Source organism: Papaver somniferum, chromosome 5 (assembly GCF_003573695.1).
Source record: "Papaver somniferum cultivar HN1 chromosome 5, ASM357369v1, whole genome shotgun sequence".
Classification (NCBI taxonomy): domain Eukaryota; kingdom Viridiplantae; phylum Streptophyta; class Magnoliopsida; order Ranunculales; family Papaveraceae; genus Papaver; species Papaver somniferum.
In genome coordinates this window covers 74,531,321-74,542,376 of record NC_039362.1, presented here as the reverse complement: position 1 = coordinate 74,542,376, position 11,056 = coordinate 74,531,321, and the positions used below count along the sequence as shown (strand labels likewise).

The window sequence follows — 11,056 nt, the reverse complement described above, 5'->3', positions numbered from 1 at the left end:
TGGGTGAATTTGTTTTATTTTCTATTTGACTTTTGCACTTAATTAAAATAGAATTATGATTTGAAAAAATTAGTTATTATTTTATTAGATGGGTCATGCTTGCTTAGATTTTTGATGTCCCATGCTTACGATTTATAACTAATGTTTGGAGAATCTACCTTGTGGCAAGAATAAAAATCGATGTTTTATTTGTCGAGCGATAATTGTTTGAGAATGAATAATGAACCTATTGATATGAGTTTGGCCGAATCCTAGACCCAGTAACTCTCTATTTTATTCCTTTAAAATTAATCTTAACAAGTCTTAGAGTTCGAATCCTATTTACTACAACCACTTTAAAATCTAATCACCCTACTAGGTACTATTATAACGGGGAAGAAGCCGCCCTACTAAATAATATTAAAACGGGGAAGAAGCCGCCATACTTAACTTAGCAAAGAGCCGTGGGGAATCACAGACATTCCTTGCAGGGAAATCATACAATGCATATTACACGCACATCAAGACTCATACAAGGATTTACATAAATAGTAAAACATACAAGCATGCCAAAAGTAATAAAGACTCGTCATGGTCGCAATAGAAAGAAGGCTCAATCATTACAAGAAGGTCACAGAGTTCCCACCTATTTTGATGACAAGCCATGTGTACCTCGAAATCTACAATCCACTACTTCATCCTTTGAGTCGTTCGTTGTTAATATGGATTAACTGTTAATCACACAACCACTCTAATAAATTAGACACCAGGCTCACACAATGTTCATAACACAATCTCATACAAATCTCTAGTTAAAAGTGAACTATCTGATGGTTCTAAGCCCATCTAAGGATCTACACTTCTTTCATTATCTATCTTTAGCATATCTAAGAGTTTACTAATTCAATTGGGTTGGTTCTATAGTCTATTAGAAAGGTCTTGAAAAGATATACAACTTTGTATAACAAACCAAAGTCTAATTCGGACCACAAGGGGTCCAAAACCTTAATTTAGGAAAATGGCCCTAAGCCCAAGCCCACTAAACCAGTCAATTAATCTAAAGCCTGGTCCAACTGAGTCAAGTAACGGTCAATAACAGTCAAAGGGGTCTATTAACGGTAAACGTCCATCCAAGGTCAAGTCCTGGTCAAAAGGTCAAGTAAAAACGGTCAACAGAGTCAACTCAGGTCAAGACAAGAAACTCAGTGAGTCCATACGATTCGACTCAGTCAGATGGTTGAGTCAGGAAAACTAAATCAGTCGGACATCTGACAGAACAAGAAGAAGACTGGCCTGAGCCAATGCGCAGGCCAAACACCCTATTGCACCATCATGGTGCAACACACCACAGATTTATATCTAAGATGCACTTCTAACTCTAAAAGCAACCCTACAGCTTACTAAACCACAACCTCCATTCCTCATTCTTGATACTTCTTAATCTCTTCTGCAAGACTAAGCAATTACAGCTCCAAACACATATACTACCCCACTAACCCTGGAATCAAGGTTCAGCTCCATATTAAACCCCTTCATATAAACACAACACTTTTCTTCTCACTGAAATCACTTGCACATTCAACTCCAACCTGAATCTCCACTTCTGCCAGTACTACTTCGTATAACAATTACAACTCCAACACTCTGCAACACCCATTACAGTTTCATTCCATATCCATCTCCCAAATTCTATAACAACACAAACAATTTCTAATTACTCGTTACATATTCAGTCCACTCTTAAAAGTAACACCAATACCCAGACATACACCACTTTAACTGAAATCCATACTAGTCCTTCTTGTATAACATCTGTAACCTAACTACAACTCTCATTGCATCACCACCACCCTTTCTCAGTTCATCTTGTTCTTATTAAATCCGCCACCAACCTAAAAATCAAGCTCATATCAAATACATTACATTGCTAGCAATTCATCTTCACATCTCAACAGCATCACCACACTCTCGTGAACTGCCACTCAAATTCACCACAGCCATCACCAGTCCATTACATACTCCTTACCCCTTCCACTCCAGCTAATACTACCACCATTAATACAGTCCCTTAAACGTCACCAACAATTACAGAACCACCACCATACACATCTCATCCCCTGTGACATCAACATCATCACCTAAGTCTTGAAACACTTGAATTACCAACAGTTCTTTTCACTAGACTGCAATCCAACACAGTTTTATGTAGTTAACATCAATACTACTTCTAAAACTCATTTCTGTTTTATTCCCAACATGTTCTAACCCCTGTAGCCTAAATCAATTACCCAAATTCAATCACTAATTCTAGCTTGTAATAACATCAACTCTTCTTCGAATCACCACTTTTTAATTCATCTTCTTTATCTTTAGATCCCCAACTCTTCAAACCCAAATCCTCATCTTCAATTCATCTAAACCCTAACTCGAATCTCAAACTCCTAAATAAACCAAAACTAAACTTTATACAACCCTTACTGCTCTATTTAACAAAGAACCCAAGAAATAAATCACCAAATCGAACTCAATATCACAAAGACAGAAAGAAAAACACAAAACCCTAATTAAACTCTTTGATTACCTTTTTCCTGTTGACTTGAATTCACCGCTGAAATCAAAACCACCACCACCAACTATTCTTCAATCATCTCCTCTCGACCACAGAACCCTCTTTTACCTCTCAATTCATTCAAAGCTCGAGAACACAGAAGAAGAAAGAGAATAAGAGAAGAATAATGAAGGAGAAGAAAGAAGAGTACGAGTTTATCTACTCGGCTTGGATAAGGCCGACCAAGTTATCAAGGCACTTCCCTCTTGGATAAGGGCAGGCAGGCGGTTAAGATACAAAATGATTATTTTTCCCCCCGAACAAAACTGACAATGTCTTCTTCGTCTGGTATCTGAATGACACGTGCGAGTAGTCTATTTTGCCTAAATTTTCAATTTTTATCCAATGGTACTAGTTTCGAATCTAGATCGTTGTTAGATTAATTCCTATTAATTAAGGTTCATCTCTAATTAATCGAGTATTTAGTGGCTGAGTCGCCTCTTGACTAGTCTAATAGCGTTGCCGAGCTTGATGGTTTTTACAATCTTGTCCTTATGCTAATTCTGTATGGGCTGCAGAACCATCCCCTATGGTTCTTAACATACACAGTTCTACATCTTTTTTAGATATTTGCAAGGCTTGGATAGGGAAAAAAAGATCCTAATATACCTGTAGAAATCATTTTGACAAAAGCATGGTTTATTTGGAAAGAAAGATGTAATAGAGTCTTTGAACAAAAACAACAATCTAGTGCCAATTAGGCTTAGAAATACAAAGATACCTAGACTACTGGTACAAGGATGATATCCCAACAAGACTCTCAACGCTAAATAAAATTAAGAGACATGGCTGGATATCGCCTAGGAAAGATCAACTTAAACTCAACATAGATGCAGCTTGGATCTCTTTGAATTTGCCTACAGGTTTTTCTTTAATTTTTAGGAATGATGCAGGGGACTTCAAGATTGGCAGAGCAGGACCATTCACAGCTTCTACCTCTGAAGAAGCGGAAGCCTTAGGATTACTTCAAGGAGCGCAATGGGCAGCTGAGGAAGGACTGTCAAACTTTTCAGTAGAAGGAGACTGCAAAAATCTCTTTGATTACCTGAATGGAAGAGAATCTCAATTGGAATGGCAGAATCAGTCTATTTTGGATGAAGTTAGAAACATTTTCAATTCTTGTCAAAAAAAATTGGGTTTTCAATTTGCCCCAAGAACATCAAACAATGCGGCAGATATTCTGGCAAAGGAAGCAAAATCCTTTAGCAACGTTCTTAATTGGGAGAATGTTCCCCCTTCTTGTATTTAATGTGTTTTAGAAGTAGATAAATCAAATGTTCGAGTGGTTTCCAATAACTCAACATTTGATGGCTCTACCCTCGGAAATGCAAGGGTTACTAATTCCCTAAGTTCGTTCTTTTGGAATGCACTTAACTTAAAAAAAAAAAAAAACTTCATGCTTTAAAACTTGTTAAATGTAAAGCCACCAAAACGGTTTCTAATCGGATTAAAATCGAAAGTCGGTTTTCCAAAATATTTAAATGGATACTACTACTTCCTAGAAAAGATATTGTTAATTTTTCATTTCAACTTATTTTTAGACTAAAATGGAAATGGAAATGGAAGTATTTAAGAAGTAGTAAGTTTTCTTTTGGCTCAATCAAGTTGAGTCGCTTGAAATTGTATTTGTACGTGTTTTAGAGCGCAAGAAAAAAAGGCTTTTTTTTTTAATGCTTTTGACTTAAATGAAAAGGACTTGTGCTTTTAGTTGCAAGGTGCTCTAAAAGTGGTATCATTCTCTTGTTAGCTCCGGACATCCGACAGCTAATGGGCTATTTACGAAATAAAGTTGCGTTTGAAGATATTGGCTGCCTAATAAAACCCAGCTCCCTCCCATCCAGGGTTATCTTCCTCCCTCTTCTACGCGGATTCTTCTGGAAAAAGCTTCACATACAATTTTAATGAAGTAGAAGAGAGAGTCAGATTAGGGTTTCATTATTTGGTATCCATCGGGGTAAAATACAATTAAAAGAATGGCTTCTCTTTTGTCTTCAAACCCTAGGCTTCTCAGTTCATCATCTACCATCGGAACCACCAAACTGTAAGTTCTCTATCCCTCTCTATGCAAATTATCTCTGAATTTCTTGATTTCGTTCCATTTTTGTTGCTAAGTTGTTGAGTGTTTTACATAAGATTAGTTGTTTAAACACATGAATTCGATTTTGTTATTCTTTTTAATTCCCCCTTTTGTGTCGTAGGCGGAAGGTTGAGGTAAATTGGTCGAGAGTTTTCTTTATAAACAAGTATCGGTCAAATTGGGCGGGTACAGGACGTATTAGATGTTCAATGGATGCACCAGTTGGAGGTAATTTTCGTTGAGATTGGTTATTTTTGTTCGTTTGTTGTTAAATTGAAATTATGAGTTATGAGGGTTTACTTCAGAAAATGACCTGGTAATTATGAAACTTAGGTCACTGGAAGTATGGAATCTTGGTGAAGGTTTCCGTTTGTAGGATTGTTCCTATTGCACTTTGATAAATGTCATAGGCGCTTGAATCAATGTGTTTGTACATATTTGATATCCTGATTTGAAATGTAGAGTAGAAGAAGGATACTTAGAAGCGAAGCTCAATAAGTTTTAAAGGCAGTCGTTTGTAACTGATCTTTTAGATTTTAGAGGACTATTTAACGATTCCATCTTGCCAATCTTATTGTGTGGTTCGTACATCTTTATGTTTGGGGATAGGCATTTTGGGTGCTGTATTCATGGATTTCAGACTCATTAGTCCTTACTCTAGAGAAATTCATCAACTAGTGCCTAAAATTAAACTTCATAAGAGTGATACAGGATCATATTTTATTAAATGAATGGATAAAATTATGAACAGAAATGACACCTGATAAGAGTAGCAGAGGGTTCTTTCTTGCTTTCTTAAGTATTTTTATTGTTCAGAAGTTCAGCAATATATGTCTACCAATATTTCCAATATCAAGATGTTTTATCACCATGTTGCTATAGTATCTCTTCACCATGTTGCTATAGTATCTCTTCCCGTTGGGTCTCCTTGTAGTGGGAGTTTACACCTCTTTTAGGGATTTTGATGGACATGCGATCACTTCTAATACATATTGATTTTCTTTAGGAAACCTGAAATTTCCACGGATGAACACATGGGATCCTTACAAGCGCCTTGGTGTACCTCCCGACGCCTCTACAGAAGAAATCTGGGGTTCACGTAATTTTCTTCTGGAACAATATGCCGGGCATGAGAGAAGTGCAGAATCTATTGAAGCTGCTTTTGAGAAATTACTGATGACTAGCTTCAACGAAAGGAAGAAAACCAAGTTCAACATGAAAACCAGATTGAAGAAAAAAGTGGAGGAGTCCCCATCTTGGTTGAAAAACTTGTTCAGTTTCATAGAAGTTCCTCCGACAGAAGTGATCCTTCGGAGACTGTTTTTATTCGTTTTCATGGCAGGTTGGAGCATAATGAATGCCACCGAAACTGGCCCTGCTTTTCAGGTTTGTTCCTTGTCTCCTCATCTACATTCTTTTTTTCTTCCATTTTTTCATATGGTAATCATGTAGCTTTGTGCAAGTGATCTACCGTTGAATTGTGAACTATAAATTCTATTTGAACAGCAAAAGAAAATGATGGGATGTGTAATGTGATGCTAGCATGTACTGAAATTTTAAATTTAGCAATAATATATGATTTCTAATTTTCAATTGGATTGTTTTTACACAGGTGGCACTGTCACTAGGGTCTTGCATTTACTTCCTGAACGACAAGACCAAGAGCGTAGCTAGAGCTTCTGTTTTAGGGTATTTTTTCAACTTAAAATCAAGAAACAAACTATTGTAAACAATTGCAACTGTGTATTGCTTTATGTGCATGTGTTTTGCTCATTAACTATTTGTGTCTGCCTTGTTACAGACTCGGAGCTCTTGTAGTAGGATGGGTATGTGGATCCATCCTAGTACCAATGATTCCAGCAGCCATACTGCAGCCAACATGGACACTCGAATTACTCACATCTCTTGTAGCTTATGTCTTTCTGTTTCTTGCCTGTACTTTTCTCAAGTGAGAAGTTGCACCAGCTTGTAGTAGTTTTGTCAGAGGTGAGAACCTAATGATATTTTACTTATATAAATAGAAGAGGATGAAGGCAAGAGATGAAATATTTGTTTCTTATTCTTGTTTTTTACTGCAATAGATTTTTCTCCAGTTTTTCTTTATACTGTGTAGAATTGTCACCGCTTTGTTTTCTCTTTCTTACCATGGAAGAATAGGGATTTACCTTGACAAGTTGGACATTTCAGTTGGGATATATAGTTCTTAACTGAGTATAGGCCTTTGCTTCCAAAAAAAATGGAGAAAAAAAAAGATTTATATTTCTTTCCCTTAAAGAGGATATCACAAAGCAACTGACAGAATAAGATGGCATCAGTATGGATTGTTTGCCCATAGATACATGAAAAATAATACTACAAATTACATCAATCTGGAAACTGTACCCTAGGAAGGGATGACCCATCGGCATTTTGGAGAGATTTTGTGTGAACAGTTCAAACTAGAATGTAGATTTTGTGTGAACAGTTCAAACTAGAATGTCCTCGGTATTTCTTCAATTTCCGCATGAGATGACAATATTCACTCTACTACGTCACTCCTACAAGTACTCTCTACTTTTTGTCATTTTTTTTTGCATTTGCACCAAATACTAGGAAACAATCCAGTTTCCACTTTTGTTTCAAAACTGCACTTTCTGGTTCCCAGTAGAGTAACTTCTTGCCCTGTTAGATCAAAGTATAGTACTACTCCTTGATTATTTTTCAATGCTCTTTTATGCAAATTTTGGTCTACATTTATATGCTTCCTGTTGGTTAGCTTAAAGTTTTATATTGTAACGATTTGTAATGAAAAGATAACAGTGAAGTCTAAAAATGGACATAGAACTTAGAAAATCTAATGTAAAGGAACAAAGAAAGATACAGCAGGAAATAACCTTTCAGAACAGTGAGGCATTAGCAGCGAATGTTTTTCTTTAATGAAAGGTTGTAGTAGCAAAAGTACATGCCGGAAGTAACGATTCTCTAAATTGCCGTAAGCTATAAAAAACCTTATGCAACTAGAGGAACATTAGCCAGTGATTCTTGCACTCTCTCGTCAGGAAAAGATAAATCGACCATGGTTCCCTGTAAATATTTCTCATACGCGGGAAGATCAAAATGACCATGACCACACATAGCTAAGAGTATAACTTTTGATTCTCCAGTTTCTTTACAGTGGAGAGCTTCCCTGACTGCAGCAGCTATTGCATGAGTTGGTTCTGGTGCCGGTATTAAACCTTCTGTCCTGGCAAATTGTATTGCACCTGGAGCAACCACAGCAACAGCGTTAATACTTAAAATTATGATAAACTTCAAACTTAGAAGCAACATTCTACTAAGAGAAAAGAAATAGAACTATTCACCTTTAAAGCATTCAATCTGAGGAATTGCTATTGCTTCCATAAAACCCAATTCATATATATGTGAAATAAGTGGTGCCATACCATGATAACGTAGACCACCTGCAAAACAAAAGAATTGCTCCTTGAAGTGGAAAATGGAATTGCAGGAAGGAGAGAAAGTAAGTTCTGAGACGCATTATTACCAGAATGAATGGGATCAGGGATGAAGTCATGTCCAAGTGTGTGCATCTTCATCAACGGTGTCATTCCCGCAGTGTCACCATAGTCATAAGCATATACACCTTTGGTTAGTGAAGGACAAGCAGTAGGCTCAACTGCCCTAATAAGAGGGTTAATTTTTCCCTGAAGTTTCTCTCGAATGAATGGAAATGCAAGACCTGCAAAATTGGACCCTCCACCAGTACAGCCAATGATCACATCAGGAGTCTCTCCTATAGCTTCCATTTGCTTTATACACTCCTCACCAATGACAGTCTGGTGCAGTAAAACATGGTTCAGGACACTTCCTAAACAATACTTGGTATCTTCGTTGGCAGCCGCAATTTCTACAGCCTCTGAAATTGCTATTCCTAGACTGCCAGGACTTAGTGGATCCATTGCAAGGATGTTACGACCTGTATTGGTAATGTTTGAAGGAGATGGGTGTACTTTGGCACCCCATGTCTGCATCATCAATTTACGGTAAGGTTTTTGATCATATGAAGCACGAACTTGCCAGACCTAGAGAATGAAAAAGCAAAAGGTCAGCAAATATTTCATTACTGTACATTCATCCAACTTTTGAGCACAGGATTCTGCGTTCTTACTTCACAGTCGATATCAAATAAACCGCAAGCAAAGGCTAATGAGCTCCCCCACTGACCAGCACCAGTTTCTGTTACAATCTTCTTGACACCTTGTTGTGCATTATACCAAACTTGTGGAATTGCAGTGTTAGGTTTGTGTGAACCAGCAGGGCTAACACCTTCATACTTGTAGTATATCCTTGCAGGGGTGTCAAGAAGTTTCTCCAATCTCTTCGCTCTATCGAACACAAAGCACAAAAGAAAATAAGCCAAAAATAAACTATGGCCAACCCATTTTTCTACTATGGTTTTGTATGCACATGGAAATTTCAAACTGTAATTACTTGAATCTAAATACTTCTAAATCAAAATTTGTTGGGAAAAACAAACCTGATCAGAGGAGTTGGTCGCCAAAGACTATAGATATCGACAACTTCATCCGGAATCTGAATGAACCTCTCAGTACTAGCCTCCTGCTTAATCAATTCATCAGGAAAGAGAGGAGACAAATCTTGAGGCTGAACAGGCTGAAGTGTCTTGGGATGCAAAGGTGGAGGTGGTTTAATTTGAAGATCTGCAACAAGATTATACCATTGGCGAGGAATTTCTACTGATCTAGAGTTATTCATAGAAGACATTGTTACTCTTGCCTTAAAATACCTAGCGTTTTTAGGGCCACTCAAAAGAATTAGGGGCCAACAATAAAACAAAAAAGGTCACCCAATCCTAAATTGTGTTCACCCCTTATCTCCCATATTTCGTAATGACAAAATTACCCTTCGATATTCGGTAGTTTGAGCAGGATTCGGGTGATAAAAAAATTTGAGGGATTTTTTTTTTTTTTTTTTTTGCTTTTTCGAACTTTGGTACAACCATAATCAGTAGTAAAGTGTGTTACTTTAACTTCCGAATGTATATTGGTCCCAAAATGAGATTTTTCCAAAATCCTTTAATTTTCGACTTTGGTACAACCATAATCGGTAGTAAAGTGTGTTACTTTAACTTCCGAATGTATATTGGCCCCAAAATATGATTTTGCCAAAATCCTAAAATTTTCGAACTTTGGTACTACCATAATCGGTAGTAAAGTGTGTTACTTTAACCTCCGAATATACTAAATTTTCGTATTTTAGTACTACCATAATCGAAAGTGAATTGTGTTAATAAGTGATGCTTATTATCTGCCGATTGTGTTCATGGCCTCAAATTCAAATTTTCAAAACTTAACAAAAGTTTCAAAATTTTCTACTTTCACGATCGGTAGTTAATGGTGTTCATTATCTATCGATTGTGCGTAACTTTTTGTACAGAGAAATTTAATTTTTAGAATCAAGAATAATCGGCAGATATCGATCAATTTACCTACCGATTATGGTTGATGTTCTTAAGAAACGAAGAACATCAACCATAATCGGTAGGTAAAGTAGATTATTATCTACCGATTATGTTTCTGCTAGTGTAAATCCAAGAACATCAACCATAATCGGTAGGTAAAATAGATAGTTATCTACCGATTATGTTTCTGCTACTGTAAATCCAAGAAAATTTTCGGATCAAATTTATGATTTCAAGTAATCAAATCCTAATTTTGAATCACAACTACTATCATCTATTCGTTTTGTTTGTTGAACTCCTTTTTTTTTTGATGTTCTAAGTTTCAACTTTAAGGTTAACGAATTTTGGGTTTTAATTTTAAACAATCAATCATAACATTTGTTTGATCGATGATCTTTGTTTTCAATCAAAATTAAAATGATGGAAAAAAATTTCAATGGGTGAAAAAGAGAAGAAGAAGTGGAATGATATGATTATGAAAATAAAGGATATAGATTTAGATTTAGTATAAAGGTGAAGGACAATATACACAATTTTTTATTTTTAAGACATCCCTTAACCTCCTTCAATGGATGGGAATAAAAAGGTGACCCCTAATTTCTTTTGAGTGACCCCTAAAAGCGCTAGGTTAAAATACTTCAAATGATTCAACTTTTTGTTAGGTGGAAATCTTCCCATCCATTGCTGCTCACCACCTACCAAATGAGATCACCAATAATAAAAACTGTTATTTCAACCTTTGGGGTTATGAAAAATACTTTGAAAAGAAATTTAGACTGATTCTTATACTGAACATGACACCCTAGAGAAAATTAGAAGCTCAAATTTCAATGAGGAACTAAATGAAACACCAACAAGATTAACATATAGCTGAAGTCCAAAATCAATGAAACCAATGAACTCGAAAAGGAAGATAGATTACTTGGTTTTT

The 11,056-nt window shown here is 36.3% G+C and overlaps 2 protein-coding genes across 2 annotated transcripts; one reads left to right on the top strand and one right to left on the bottom strand.

Moving 5' to 3' along the window:
- Positions 1-4,393: 4,393 nt before the first annotated feature.
- LOC113281934 (protein CHAPERONE-LIKE PROTEIN OF POR1, chloroplastic-like) lies at positions 4,394-6,767 on the top strand. The gene is made up of 5 exons (XM_026530836.1): positions 4,394-4,628; positions 4,786-4,892; positions 5,671-6,050; positions 6,277-6,353; positions 6,466-6,767. The coding sequence occupies exons 1-5, from the start codon at positions 4,561-4,563 to the stop codon at positions 6,614-6,616; spliced, it is 783 nt and encodes a 260-aa protein (XP_026386621.1). The 5' UTR covers positions 4,394-4,560; the 3' UTR covers positions 6,617-6,767.
- A 696-nt stretch (positions 6,768-7,463) lies between these two features.
- On the bottom strand, positions 7,464-10,770 carry LOC113281933 (tryptophan synthase beta chain 2). Its single transcript, XM_026530835.1, has 6 exons — positions 10,763-10,770; positions 9,181-9,450; positions 8,812-9,028; positions 8,188-8,725; positions 8,006-8,104; positions 7,464-7,906 (listed from the first exon to the last, which is right to left on the bottom strand). The coding sequence occupies exons 2-6, from the start codon at positions 9,426-9,428 to the stop codon at positions 7,653-7,655; spliced, it is 1,356 nt and encodes a 451-aa protein (XP_026386620.1). The 5' UTR covers positions 9,429-9,450; positions 10,763-10,770; the 3' UTR covers positions 7,464-7,652.
- Between the last annotated feature and the right edge of the window lie 286 nt (positions 10,771-11,056).